The sequence below is a fragment of the Odontesthes bonariensis genome, chromosome 7 (assembly GCF_027942865.1).
Source record: "Odontesthes bonariensis isolate fOdoBon6 chromosome 7, fOdoBon6.hap1, whole genome shotgun sequence".
Lineage (NCBI taxonomy): Eukaryota > Metazoa > Chordata > Actinopteri > Atheriniformes > Atherinopsidae > Odontesthes > Odontesthes bonariensis.
Window position 1 is genome coordinate 14,554,561 of NC_134512.1, and position 14,959 is coordinate 14,569,519.

Here is a 14,959-nt window from a genome sequence, read left to right on the forward strand (position 1 = left end):
CGCAGAATGCACCCATCTGTGTGAAATACACAGGCGTATAAAATAAGTGCAGGAAATGACGCAAAGCACAAAATCAGTAGGCCTCTACAGTAGCAACTTGTTTATCCCAGAAAGGCATTTATTTTCTTTCTATCTGTAATAAACATCTCTCTGCATCTCCTGTGACATTTGGAGCAGATGAGCAGAAATGAGATGGAAAAGATTCATGGAGATAATCTCTGCTCAGTGGTTGTGCAATCAGTGCGAGCGATTGACAGTTGATGACTTGCATTGCGTTTGTCACCATCTATCATTATTGTGCAAGGATGGATGGAAGGTAAAGACCGTACAAACCCATAAAGCTGGTCAGTATTAGTTTCTATAGCAACATAGCTCAAATGGGCTTGTTTTGATAACACCTCACCATAGTTATTGATCAATACACTGGATAGATGGATGAATGAGAAGATGGCTAAATCTACCAATGAAGGGGTGAAACTAAATTATGAAGATGGAGCCACTTAAGGTTTTTATGGAAACAAGTTAGTAGTAGATGGTAGTTACTGGGTGTTGATTGAACTGGATGATTTATTTTTTTAAGGTTGCGGTTTGTGATGTTGTGAACCAACACGAACAACTAACTATTCCTGACAACTAGTCATTCAGAGATTAAACTATCCATTTGTTAACCATGACAAACTGGCCAAAAGTAGGACAAACTTTGGATAAGATTTCAAAACAGTAATCATATGAATTGATATCTCGAAAAAACAAAGTGACAAGTTTGTCATCTGCTATTTATTTATTCATTTGACAGCCTTTACAGCTATTGCACCAGCAATTCAGACAGCAAATATTTGGCCTCTTTGCTCCTTTTCGTGTTTCCTTATGGTGAATCATATCTTTAATAAAGTTAACAATTAGTGCAAATTGGTATTACCCTTTATGTGGCTCAGTTGTGTAGCTACTTTTGCAAGCATTATTTAGAACAGTTCCCTCTTACAGCAAACTGCAGAACTGTTATAAGTCTCAGCTAAAACATATCATGAACCGATACATTTTCAATGATGCACCAAACTTCACCCAGAGCAATTTGACTGACGAGGGATAATTATGCACTCCCAAGTCTTAACACATAGGTAGTTCAGATTCAGTGAAGCTAAAAATCCTTAAGCTAAGAGCACTGAAGAGCAAAGATGTAGAGGAGCATGTGCAGCTGATGCTCCCTGTGTCAGTAAACACTTCATCTCATCTGCAGTCAGCAGAGACTCTTGTCTGCCTGCAATGTCTGGCTGAGCTGCTGCCTCAAGAACACACACACACACACACACACACACACACACACACACACACACACACGTGCACTTTTTAAACTGAAGGTGATGATCCATTGAGCCAAATTCTCTCAATTCCACCCAGACGCACTTTCAATGTGACTACAAACTCTGTGCTACACTGTAACGCAGCAGATTGAATCATGTTTGACTTAACATTTCCCCTTTTTAGACAGAGGACATGTTGGGTTTGCTACTCTAGAAGAGAAGTAAAAGAAAGGGTTGGGGTGACAGATTTTTTTCTTGTTTGCTTCCCCTCTGGGCGATGCAGTGTGCTGGCAACAACTGCAGAGAGAGGGAGGAGAGTGAAGACAGGACGGCTGTAGAGGAGAGCCAGCCCAGCCTGACTCATCTGCTTGCTGCTGCATTGACGAGAAAAACTCCAGTCAGGTGATGCAAGAGCCACAAGAAAGAAAAGATAGAAATAGCGGTAGAAAAACTGACAGAAAGCAGAGAAAAAGAGGGGCCGAGGAGAGAAACAAACAAAGTCTAGCAAGTAGTAGGCGGTCGTGATGTTTTAAAATGTGCACTGGCACACCACACTGCGGCTCTGTTGCCCAAGCTGGGGATGAGCTGCCTATCCCCGCCACCGACTTCTTTACATCCCCTTTTCTCCCCTCCCTCCTCCAGACGTCTGCTGTTTGCAAATCTCTAAGAATCTAGAGAAGAGAGTGGATAAAAAGCCAAAGAAAGTATGCACCCTCTGCTTCTTTCGGTGGTCTGAAAACTTGGCAAGTAGCAGAGGGCAGCACCACCGGCAGCACCAGAACTGCTCTGTTCAGAAAAAGTTAGCAGAGCCAGGCCACAAAAGAGGACAGCATCCTCCATACAAGTTTGAGAGTTTGAGATAGGAGGGGTGGAGGGAGGTTATTCTTTTCTTTTCTTTTCTGTGATACTTTTTACCTTGACATAGAATTCTCGGCTAGTCTCGGGATAAAGGACATTATGATACAGTCCCATCTCCCTCTATTTGAACTCATATTAGGGATTTAGTTCAAGAATAGGACAAAACAAAATACAATTACATCATTCTCCTGTTTTTTCCACACATAATGGGTACACGAAGAGACAGGAAAGACGGAAAAATGTCAAGGAAAAAAAGCCAGTCTATAACTACAGCCTCTTTGACTCAGCCTGTTTAAGTAGGGACTTTTGCACCTTTATTCGATCTTGCTTTTCTATGTGAAGATGAAATCGGATGGACTGCTGTGGCACCACACTAGACAAAAAACCTGTTGCATTAAATGTCATAACAGATTCTGCATCGCAGTCGTGCCTTCTGAAAGTACACACCGGGCAGGATTGTGTCGTCTTTGTTCAATTCAGTGTGAATGAGAAAACCTGGCTAACGAGGGGTTCTTGTTTAAAAGAACAACAGTGATGACACTGAGAATCATCACAGTCATCTGTGCTGTTGTCGAGATTTGTTCAATTTGTTGACCCATGATCGCAGAAAACTAATATTCTGGGAGTGGCCCTGGATACAGCTTTTTGATGAGCTTGATCCAGCTTTGATTTTAAAATGAGCTTTTTTTAGCTTCATATATTCCTGCTGCTAATTCCAGCATCAATTTGTATCTTAGGCCCCATGCACAGTTTGTTCAAGTAATGGTTAGGTGAACTATTTCTTCATCTCATCACTTAATTTAGGTTCTCTATAGGTAGGATATGAAACATTAACATGATACTCAGTGGTACACAAGGCCAAAAGTTAACAAACGGTATGTGCATCTGATGAAACCCAGCAAGAGAGACAAACATCACGAGCTACAATTTTACAACATTTTCAAGCTGCAGTTCCACAGAACATGAAATGATTTTACCCAACAAACAAGCACATCAGCAAAACAAATTAAGCCCACATGTGAGAGCAATTGGTGAGACCGCTTCAGGGAAATGCACTACTAGAAGCGTAAACAAGTATTCAGTAAAAGGTTAACCTGTGGGTTCACTGTGAAAGTGTTATTCACTAAAGTTGTTAAGCACTGATTGTGTTTATCAAGAAGATGTAATGTGGAACATAGGCTGTCTCGCAAGCAGGACTTGCCTGTTTTTTGTGTCTTGAAGGAACTTGAGCATTTATATCAAGTGGAAGTAATAATGGACATTTTTTACATTTTTTTTTTTTCAGCCATGTTAATGCTGTGGTTTAATGCTGGTCAGTCCGACAGTCAGTCGGTCAACAATTTGGACCATTCTTCTCACTAAAACCAACATTCAGGGATCCCAAAGTAAGAGAGCAGTCTTTATTGATGCCTTAAATCAACATCCACAAGATAAAATGATTGTGAAAATTGTATACAAATTTGTGGTTGCAAACAGATGCATTTTAAATGCACCTACACCTTAATGGTCTGCAAAATTGGTCCAAACATGCGTGAACCCCTAATAAGATCTAGACTTTCATTAATATCAAATATTGCAAAAAATGGATTCTCCTAAGCATTAGCAGTTCTTTGTGCAAACAGCTAATTTTCAAATATCAGCTTTTCTAGCTGAACAAACATGGTGAAAAGGGTACAAATACCAGCTAAACAACCTCAAGTCAGCCTTATAATTGTGTGCATAACACACTCAAAGTCAATCCTATTGTCCTAAGTTCCTTACATAGAACGTAAATACATTTGCCAGATCTGTAGTTGCTGAATGTAACATGGGTAGACACGACAGACTAGATATGTGGTAACAGAATATTCATCCCAGAGACAGGAACCTGGGAACATTTTTGCACTCTCTTGTTAGCATTAGCTAAAGTAGCATTGTACATAATTACAGCTGCAGTCTCAGTCTTGCTTATGTGATGCGTCAAATCAGCACGGTGGCATTTCTGAATACTTAATTTATGGAGTATAATTGAATAGAGTTTAAGAGCACAAGTGTAACCACCATTTTCATGTCTAATCCATATCATAAGGGCCGATTTAAAGCTATGATGACCAGCAGAACAACAGCCTCCTCAAGTAAACACTAGTGAACACTGACTGACCTCAGTCAATAGTCTTGACAAAAAGCAATCGATATTATTCCCATCAAGTCACTCATCATCTTTGAATTTTTGCATTATAACTAAAAGGTGTTGCTGCCATTTGTTCCAAAAGCTACATTTGCAAAAACTGAATCACAGAAGCAATCAGTCAGAACACAAATTGCAATTCATATCGTTCATCCTCTTGTTGGTCATGTGCCCCCCTGAGCACAAGTAGACTTGCATGCAATCAGATCCAAATAACACACTATGAACTATGTCGAAACACTGTTTACAATAACAATTAATCTCATTCATAGTTGCCCTCGGATGCAAAAAGCTCTGAACTCCAAGTCCTAAAGATTTTAACACACTGACATGTTATTTTAGTAAACTTTTTTCTGGCATCATAGATAGAATATAATAGAAAAATACTTTATTCATCCCAGATGGACCATTTAGTCAAGCAGAAAAAGCACAAATTGGTCCATTTCAGTGTAATTCTTACAGATTTGTCTTTTTAATTTTAATTCAAGGCTGCAAAGATGGAAAGTTAACCATTGCATTTAACTTTTTTTTCATGGTACCATAATTTTGAGATCTGTCTGGTCATTTTTTTCTTATCCCAATTGGGTAAATGGGACTTCAAATGAGAATATTCCACTTCCACACATTAACAGATTATTTTGAGTTGCTGCTGGTAGGGGAGCTTTTTGAGGAAGAACCCCACTCTAGTTGTGAAGGTTTTTTTTTTTTTTTTTTTTTTTTTAAAAACACAGGATACACAGACCACCAGTGCACAGTCACGGTTAAACCAGACAAACAACATGTGCTAATCCCTCATCACTATGGAAACCAAAGCATAATACTCCCCAAACAGACACCTGACTGATGGATCGAGGTAAATCGATCGAGGCAAGAGGAAAAAGGAACTGCCTCTTTTAGCACAAATTTAGATAGTTAACTCACTATATATGACAAATAGATTTTAAAAAATGTATTAATATCTTATGCTGCATAATAAAAAGTTTCCAAGCTTCAAAGGCAAACAGGGTCCTAATTTTGTCAGACATGTTCTAATTTTAACTTTAAGCCCGTCTCTTAGGATTCCCAAACAAGGGAAAACCCTTCAAGATGAAACAGCCGGCATGGCACTGCATGCTTAGGAACCGTGTGTGCCTGTGTCTGAACAAGGCTTTCAATCTATATGCATGTGTGTGATGCACTTAGCATCAAGAGGGTGGTAATCTGTAAATCTGCTTTGCGTTGGGCAGGTGGTGTGAAACTTGGTAAGCAAGGAAGATAGAGACAGATGGACAGAGACGGTATGTGAATGACAGGCGTGAGTGTAAAACAGAGGGAGGAAAGTGAAGCCCTGTGAGCGTAGTGTATATTACACGACTAATTTTTACTACACTAAACATGTGTAGTCTACATATGACACCACATGATGTACATCTATTCAAGGACATAACATCTAAAATCAGAAAGTTATCTTGAATTGAAGTCAGCTTTAAATTGTGTTATGGGATAAAGAGGATTTATATTTCTCCTAATGTTAACAAATCTTACAAAAAGGACTGAAGACAAATATGAACCGATCCCATTAACACATATTAAACGTAAGCGTTATATATTGTCATCTGTAAACAGACAAAAACGTATTTCTTTTTTTTTTTTTTTTTTAAAAACACACAAAAATGAGCCAAACAACTGGTGGTCATTGTAGTTTACTTTAACCCCCTGGAGCCTTATGCATTTTTTTTTTCATTTCCACCTGAGATACATGTTAGAGTTGAGTCAGTTCAACTCCACAGCTGTGAGAACGAGATCTGGACAACCTTGGGCTTCAACTGTAATAGACATGTAGGAGTGAAAATGTGTCCCTATCTTTATTCACAGACAAGAGTGCAAATGAAAACAAAACAACGGCTTCAATTCAATGAGAAAGTAAAACTGATGTTATTGAACTAGTTAAAAAATATTTCAATAGTAGGTTGAGACAGAAATTAGGGTGACAAATGCTACATCCATTTCAGTCAGTGTCACCGAGCCGTCTCTTCAATGGATCCTTTGAAAGATGGCGTCAATAACATTTTGTGTGAACAATTGAATTAGCATTTAGACTCAGGGCAGGTGAAGTTAAGTCAACTCTTTTGAAATTGTACTATTGTGTTGAAAGAAAAAAAAAAGGGTTAAATAACTAAATAAATAAAAAAGTGCCATTTTTCTGTGCAACTTTATTTCACTGAAATGTTTGACTACCGTATCCATGTACATCAAACATTCTCTCAAGTATTCAAGTAATATTTCTCTGTGCCAAAAATCCCTCCTAATCCTGGGAAAATGTGAGGACAAACATTTATAGAGCAGTCCTTATCTGACGGCAAAAACAGGTGATGTTCATTGGCAAGAGCCAACACATCCCTGTGGCGTGACTGCAGATGTCCCCCTTTACTACCCAACCTGTGCTTCTGCCATGATCTGGGCAAACATAGGTCAGGGTCTGGGTGGGACTCGATGGGAGAGAAATGGACAGAATAAGCTGGGTGTGCAGACAGAATGCGATAGACTGAGACAAAGCAGGGAGTGAGCAGAGGAGGAGAGAGCGGACAGCAGAGTGAGTACGGAGGGAGGGAGAACGTGATGGTCCACGTGACGTTGGCTCAGCCACTGCAGGCTGTTACGTAAGCGCACCCCCTGCCCTGTCTCCTCATGGACTGAGCAGACTCTGCTTCTCTCCAATCCCTCACTCTGCAGACGCTGCCCACTTTTTTTTTTCCCTTCCACTCACATGGCTCCTCACATGGCTCCCTTCCTCTCCTCCACCCACTCACTGCACCCCAGGGGAGCCACCAACCTCTGCTGCCTGTGCTGTCACTCTGTCTCTCTCCTTCTGTTTTTGTCTGTCTGCCTCTACCTCTCTCATTACTTCCATCAATCGTTGCCTTCTCCCTCCCTGCCCCTCGCTCGTGCAGTAAGGCTGCAGCACCACACTCAGGGCTTCAGGGAAATGACAAAGACAGGCCACAAATACACGCTTGAACACACTCATGAACGCCTACACAAACTGACATTTCACATATCGTTACCGCACTGTCTGGCTCCTCTGATGCACCGAGTTTTTGCATCTTGAATTCCTTCTTTTGCACAACTGTTGAACAACTTTTGACAACAACAAAAAGAAACGACTGACACGGATGCAAACACAAACAGGCAATACAGAACTGTAAGAAACACTGTTTGACATGTAGTATATTGAGAAAAGTAGTCTTGGCAGTGTTAGTAATTCAATAACACTGTCAGCGGGGGTAAAAGGGCACACGAATTTTCTATTTTGAGAAATTCTCTCATTCAACAAAACAGCCTTTAATAGGACAACGTGTATATGATATACCACAAAGTTAGAGGATTAAATATGCTTTCAACCAGTTTACTTCAAGACAGTGTTCAGCACAACAAACTGCACTCCAAATAAAGAGGAAACACTGGACAAATCTCCAGACTTGTTTTTGTGCTCATATTGATCGAAAACACAGCACATTTTTTGCAAGTTTCAATCTTCTCACCACACTGTTGGAAAAAACTCTGCTAAAACCTTCTAAATTTCTGACTTCTTGTACTTCAGCCCTCATCTTCAACACCTATGGTACACAAAGACATACGTGCACACAGACACCTTCTTCCATCTTCTCTACCAACTCTTATCACTCACTTTTCAGGCCTCTGGCCCAAGTGGAGGAGCAGCAGCAGGACACAAGCTCACGTACCCCCCCTCTCACTGCAGTATCGATTTGTTTGTTCAGTGCTTGCCCACCCCCCCAGCTCCTCCTCCCCCTTCCCCTCTCATCCTCCTTCCTATTCTCCTTCTCAGTGCGAGTGTGTCCTCAAGTGCCTCCCTGGCTTATGTAACCTAGACGGGTCCACAGCATACTGATGAGGGGAGTCTGGGCTCTGGGCCGAAAACAAGGACTCCGCTGCACTGCTGATGAGAGTACAGCACTGCTGGCACATAAAGGCCTAAATCCACTGTGGACTTTTACAAACTTTTGCATAATTAACATGTTTTGTATGCAGGAGACATGAAAACATATTTTTTTAAGCATATTTTTTTTTAAGAGTCAAGTACTCACAGATTCCTGAAAACATTCCTTCTTGTCCAGCATCTCTCTGAGGGTCTGCAGAATCTTTATACACAGCTTTTCCTCTTTTTCCATAAGTTTCTTGGTGTGTTTGATTAGTCTGGCAGAGTGATGAGAAAAGTAGAATTTATAGTTGTTCCTCCCATTAATACAGTAACTAATGCAGCAATGTTTTATCGACCATCACAGGTCGGACGTCCTAAAGAGCAGCAGCAGTACGACCGTAGCCCTGGAGGCTTGATCATGTATTCGTCTTTTTTTCCCATGAAATAATGTTGGTTAACTCAAATATAAATTTGGTAGAAAACTACTTAATGATTTTTTTTCCTCAACACGTTTACCACTGCTTAACTAAAACCTCATGCAGTGTTGTTGCTAACATCTCATTCAAAATTATGTTTTGTCACCATAAATTTTTACAGACTATAAACCAGCTAAAAAAACAAAACAATAGCAGTATTAAGATTCTATAGTTAACAAGCATGTCCTTACTATGGCAGTTTTTAACTTAGCGTATATTTAATGCAAACAAAATAATAGTAAGTGCTGTGAAGTCCTTTTATTATAAGCAGATAAGCATTTTAAATTTTGATGTCCAGGTTTTCAAGAAAAGAAGATGTGTTTTTTCCTGCCTATATGGTGCAGCAGATAGCTACGGACAGATACTTACTTGGACATGAAGGCTCCCCTCTCACAGCGTAAGCGCGCATCCTCTGGGAACAGCAGTTCAGGGCTGTGAAGAACATCCACCAACACAGAAAATTCTGCCTGTACCTTCGGACTAAACTGCTCCTCCAGACAGGACACAACTCCCTGTTTCTCACAGAGAGAGACACCGAAAAATACAGTCATGCAGACGGATGGGAATAAAATTCCGTTTGGCTCATTCCACCACCTCGCTCCAAAGCGAAATATCTAAACTACTACTTTAAAATGCTAAATTGCCTTTGTTAATATGTAAAGCTTTACAAGCAAATTGGAAGTCAGACATAGTGAGACGTTGCCTACTGTCATCAAGCCTATTATAACCCTGTCATTTGGAAGTCCTTGCCCACTGAAGTTAGGCACAACAAGTTTGTAGCTTCAAATCCCTCCTCCAAAAAAAAAAACAAAAACAAAAAAAACCCCTCCTCTTTTAAAACATTTTTCAATGTCCAATAAATTTATCACACACTTTATTACTGTGTTTTTGTGAACATCCATCTAATTACCTTTTTACTTCTTATAAAGCCCTTTATTATTTGTTAAGAACTTTTCTTAACAATGTTACACTTTATTCTTATTCGCCTCGTGATTCTCATCCTTTTCACTCCTACTACTGCTCCTACTCTTACCACCACAACTACATAGTGGTAGCTTTCATATCATTTAAAATATCATTTAAAAAAAGCGTACCTGTAGTTTCTCAATAATGTTTTTGTAGTCAGGGCCACCCAGCTGCTCTTTGCGAGGCCGTGTGCGGGCAGAAATCCTCCAGTCTTTAGCTGCCCGCTGCACCATGTTGCAGTGGACCTTGAGAGACAGAGTGTTGACCTGACTGTCCAGATCGACTGGGATGGCTATGGCCCGTGCCTTAGCTGAGGAAAGAACACAGACAGAAGTCACGGTAAGGTTAATTTTCTACTTGAACAGCAAATACAGCAAAGTCACTTTAACCCAAATAAAGTAAAGCCTTCAAGTGGTCATATACATACATAATATCTACTGAGATAAACATGATTTTTGAATAAGATGTCCCGTATATGAATAATACCAAAACTAATTCAGGAAAATCAACATTCAAACAAAGTTTTAAACATATACTTCAAATGCATCTAAATGCCCTGAAGGACAGCAGAGTAGCGAGACTCACCGACATCAGCCAATGTTTTGATACAGCTCTCAATATTGGCCTTCTGAGCTGAGTTTAACCACATGCAGTTGTAGATTCTGAAAGCTGACTGGAGCAGCTTGATGAAGATTGACTGGTTCGTCTGTGTATAGAAAAGAAAAAGCAAGAGATGCATTTTCTTAAAGGGTGCAAGTGCAAGTGCAAGTGCAACGAAAAGCCAATCAGGAACGCTCCAATTTTGTCCCTGATAGGGAACATTTATCCTGTTTTTAAATTATTTTACTGTAAAGCAGCTAAAAGTTGCTGCGCATTTCATCTGCTTGTCAGAGATGACGATTACCTGCAAGTTGGAGTGGTTTACAGAGAAAGGTGAGCTGAAGAAACCCTTAACAATGGCCATCACAGTCTCCGTCACATACTTCTCCAGGAGAAGATCTGCATGGTTGCGGTCTGTGGTCGAGTTGCACACCTTAAACATGAAAAGAAAAAGATCTCACTCTGCTCACCTCCAAATGACACTTATCATTTTTCGTTGCCTGTGCAGTACATGAGCACACAGGTAAGGATAAATGCGTCTTGCGACATTCACTGCCTCATTAGGAAACAAATAGTGGTTCATGTGTGACTTCACAATCTGACAGAGCCTTACACTAGCCATGTCCACCAGGAAGTTGTCAAAAAGTGTCCAGATATGGGAGGAGGTGTAGATCTCTTTCATTTCTACCTCTGTGTCCACGTAGCAGTGATTGACAAAGTTCACATAGGCAGTTTTCACCTGAGGAAAAAAGGAATAAGACGTTTGAATATCTGCAAATTACATCATTTACATAAATAACACCATTAATTTTATCTCAAGTTTATGCATTAGTTAAACAATCAGGCCACTACCTCTGGTATACAGTGCACATCAGTGACGACTTTGACAATGTCATCGAGTGGTAGCAGAGAGTTGCATTTCAGCTCAGTATAGACATTCTTTCCCTCAGTGCAGGCAGCCAGCAGCTCCACAAGTGTATTGTGATATGCCAGAGCTCCATCTTCGTCTCTGCGCTCCCGCTCTGAGCCCATCATCTCCCGCAGCACTGTGAACGATGAGCGGTCGTTGTAGAACACCAACACGTCCTCACCACCGTTCACCAGCTGAACACAAACAGATGGCCGAGTTAACTGACAACGGTGTGAATTTATTTTTATTTTTCCTTAAAAATAACAGTCAAAGCTTCACGAGACTTGCCCATGTTATTTAGGGCAACATCATGAGGACTTTCAATACCTTTTCTGGTGATTGAACATGATTTTTCCTTTTGTTTTCCTCGCTGTCAAATGAAAATAAAATTCTCACCTCTGTCATGACTTTGTCCTGACATTTCTTCACATACTTCCCATCCGCTTTCACTATGGTTTGTAAGAACCTGAGGTACTGAACATGTCTTCCATGCGTTTCAATACAATGGACAAAATGATGGACCACGCGATCACTGATCTCATGGCACAGCTGGTAGTTGTTCATGAAGATGTGACGCAGTGTCTCAGCTTCCAGTAACTGGTGAAAAATAGGAGTTATGATTACTTTGGGAGATGATAAACTTTACAAAGCATTATATTAAGGAAAGAAAATCAAAACTGCTGGTAGAAGCTTCTGCATGTTCAGAAAAGAGAGACAATAAATATAACATGATCACATCAACATACCCCAGGAGTGAGGAAGAGGTTCAGGTGTTTATGTAGCAGAACTTGATTCTGCGAGTTTCCCCTGCAGAAGTTCTGCAGAAACGTATGTGCCAGAGTCATGATCTCATTCATCTTCTCATCAGTCTGTGGGAACAGAACAGAAACCAAAAGACGTACAGATGATTAGAGACCATGCTACATATAAATTCAATCAAACTGGATAGGTTATTTGGTGGGCTGCTTATTATTTTCCACACCTTCTCATAGGGAATCTGCAGCAGGTCCAGCACGACAGTATGGGCTCCCATGTTCTTCAGGAGCCTCTGCTGCTGCACACGACTCTTCTTACTCGGATAACACAGCTTACTGAGGCGCTGCAGGATCTAAAGATGAGACAAACAAATCTTTTCTAGTCACAAAAATGTGAAAAGGGCATGTTGTTAGGATAGTATTCGAAGATCAGTTGCTCACCTCTTTGACAATGTTATAGTTGTTGGCCTTGTTACTGTCAATCTGAGGTTTGCTAGCCCCATCCTGCATTGGACTCAGAATCACCTCCTGGTAGTATGTATAAAAAATAATGTAGTTACTATCCATATCCACCTAGAAATTGTAACTACATCGCCACAGTTCTCCAAAATGCAAGAACCTCAATGTGCTCTCTGCAATTACCAGGCACTGAAGTGAGGAGAGAGGTAAACTATCACCCGTAAGATGTTATACTGAACCTCATATTACCTTAAAGATGTTCCTCTACTGCTTTGGATAAAAAAAATATCCTCTAAATAATACAATGCTATGCAATGGAAAGCACAGAGCAAACGATTGCTTGCTTGGTACATTACATCAGCTTTGACCAATAAACACAAAAAAAGTCATTAACAGAGCAGCAGAATAAAAGTGGAATAGATCTCTAAGAGATGTATAGCTGTCAAAGTGAAAATTTGATCAGATTTGGTCAAAAAGACTTCTACATGTTGCCTAGTTGTAGTTTCAACATTATTTCCAGTGCTTATAGAATTAAATGGAAACCAAAAATACAACTTCTAATAAAAGGATCAAATCTGTATGTGTGGATGACACAGATTTGATATTTCCTGCATTCGTTATACAGCTTTACTGAACTCAGTGATCCAAGTGGCTGCTGCTAAAGGAGGAAACAACACAGGCTTGTAATACCAATACTGGGAGGACACATTTCAAAGATTGTACAGTCAAGCTCACCATAATATATACACATAGATATTCATTAATAACATTTTCCTTTTCAACATATATTCATCAACTGATGCAAGTCTTTAAACCTAGAGCCATCTGATCCCATCTGATCCCTACCCTTACAAGACATAATAAATTAAATTACTTTAATAGAAAAGTGCAAATGCTGAGGTTTGACCAGCTTATGTTAAGCATTTAGAAGTTCTGAGGAGCTACCCATAGTTTTTTTCTCTTATTGTGTCAAATCATTATAACTGTCCAAGGTAGATGGCATTTAAAAGGATTTATTTTCTCTCCACTGTTGCAGAGTGCTTGTGTAAAGAGACATTTTTGTTTAAAAAAGGGGTTAAACTTAGTAAAGACGTATTGAGCATTGCTGTGACACAGCCTCAGTATTGACAGCGAGTCTAGTGCTCAGCGGGAAGCTGCAAAGTTAAATGTTGGTACATCACCTCCATGTTCGCTTCTTTGTCATGCCTTACCCCCACCTCTTCACTGTTGTAGACTCCACTCTTCTCCACCCACAGCTCCGACTTCTCAACAGTCAGACGCAGCTGGTCCAGGTCTGCCTTGATCTGCTTGTAGTTCTCTACATCCTGCTCGGACACTAGGAGCTGGACCTGAAAAACAATATTAAATATCAACTCCATGTGAAAGATAATCTCTATACAAGAAATCTGTATACAACTTTAGAAAGTCAGTTGTGAAATGTTCAGCTGAAGTGAAAAACTATTTTAACAACAGCATCTGTATGCGCTTTATAGAACCCACCTGATCCAAATTACAGCAGCCAGGATATAAACCCCTTTACCCTGAAACTGCCTCAAGCCACAGTCACATTCAGATGGTGTATCTACTGTGTCGGTACCTGTTTGAAGGCCTGCAGCACCTCAGCTCTCTGACTGAAATGTTTGAAGATGAGCTGCAGTGATCCAGAAACCAGCGGTGGGTAATCTTGCATGATGAGATGGACGAGAACCCTCAAAAATGTCCGGCCACCCTCATCGTCCAGCTCCACAGCACTTAATTCAGAGCTGTAATGGGTGCAGTGCAATGGTGTGCATCTTTTAAGTTTCTTTAGGTGAATGTTTGAAAGGGTTTTAAAGCACGTGGAGTCAATAAACAAGCACATGGTCACCTACCTTCCTGCAAACATGCTCTCTGCTTTGGCTGCAATCTCGTCTATGTCTGGTTCAGAAGCTAAAGAAAAGAAAAAAAAAAAGAAGAGGTAATTTAAGAGTAGAAGGCTGGAATAAAACAACAGCTAGTTATATTAAAATAAGTCTTCATAATTTGCGTGATGAGAGAAAAATAGTCTCACGTGTGACTATGGGCATTTCAGCCAAAGAGACAGAGCTCTCAGGTATGGTCTTGTCCCCAAACTCTTTCTTGTAGATGGACAATAAGTATGTGATCCTGTAATCCAACCTCACACTCAGGATGAACTGACGGGGTCACGGAAAGAACAAAAAAAAAAAAAAACATTGAAATACTGAAGTCAAACAGATCATACAGATCTAACCCATCATCCAGCAGTGGTGCTTACTTGCAGGATTTCAATGATCTTTAGCTTGGTGTCCATCACCATTACATCCTCATTGTCTGGCAGGAAGTGGCCTTTCCCATAACGCACAGAGGGAGGAGTGTCAGGCAGGTTGTGGGGCACACCTCGGCTCATCACCATCTGAGTCATCAGTTCTCCGACACCATGAATCGTTCGCAGGACATTGTTGCCTGAAGATAACAATAATCTTCAAATCTCCGTCATTGTGCATGTGTGCAAGGCAAAACAAATGGCAAATTAAATGCTTGAGGGTGC

At 40.4% G+C, this 14,959-nt stretch overlaps 1 protein-coding gene across 7 annotated transcripts in view; it reads right to left on the reverse strand.

Moving 5' to 3' along the window:
* The window catches only part of itpr2 (inositol 1,4,5-trisphosphate receptor, type 2), a 64,242-nt gene that overhangs the window by 30,185 nt on the left and 19,098 nt on the right, over positions 1–14,959 (reverse strand). For 5 of the 7 annotated variants that reach the window (XM_075469580.1, XM_075469579.1, XM_075469578.1 and 2 more), the window contains 16 exons: positions 14,687–14,874; positions 14,462–14,585; positions 14,283–14,340; positions 14,009–14,174; positions 13,593–13,760; positions 12,394–12,480; positions 12,180–12,305; positions 11,944–12,066; positions 11,594–11,794; positions 11,140–11,391; positions 10,901–11,026; positions 10,592–10,720; positions 10,273–10,393; positions 9,816–9,997; positions 9,091–9,233; positions 8,412–8,520 (listed from right to left, as the gene is read on the reverse strand). In XM_075469580.1, the coding sequence (XP_075325695.1) occupies positions 8,412–8,520; positions 9,091–9,233; positions 9,816–9,997; positions 10,273–10,393; positions 10,592–10,720; positions 10,901–11,026; positions 11,140–11,391; positions 11,594–11,794; positions 11,944–12,066; positions 12,180–12,305; positions 12,394–12,480; positions 13,593–13,760; positions 14,009–14,174; positions 14,283–14,340; positions 14,462–14,585; positions 14,687–14,874 (2,303 nt within the window). The remainder of the gene's footprint in view (positions 1–8,411; positions 8,521–9,090; positions 9,234–9,815; positions 9,998–10,272; positions 10,394–10,591; positions 10,721–10,900; positions 11,027–11,139; positions 11,392–11,593; positions 11,795–11,943; positions 12,067–12,179; positions 12,306–12,393; positions 12,481–13,592; positions 13,761–14,008; positions 14,175–14,282; positions 14,341–14,461; positions 14,586–14,686; positions 14,875–14,959) is intronic. The other 2 variants (XM_075469582.1, XM_075469581.1) reach the window with 2 other exon arrangements.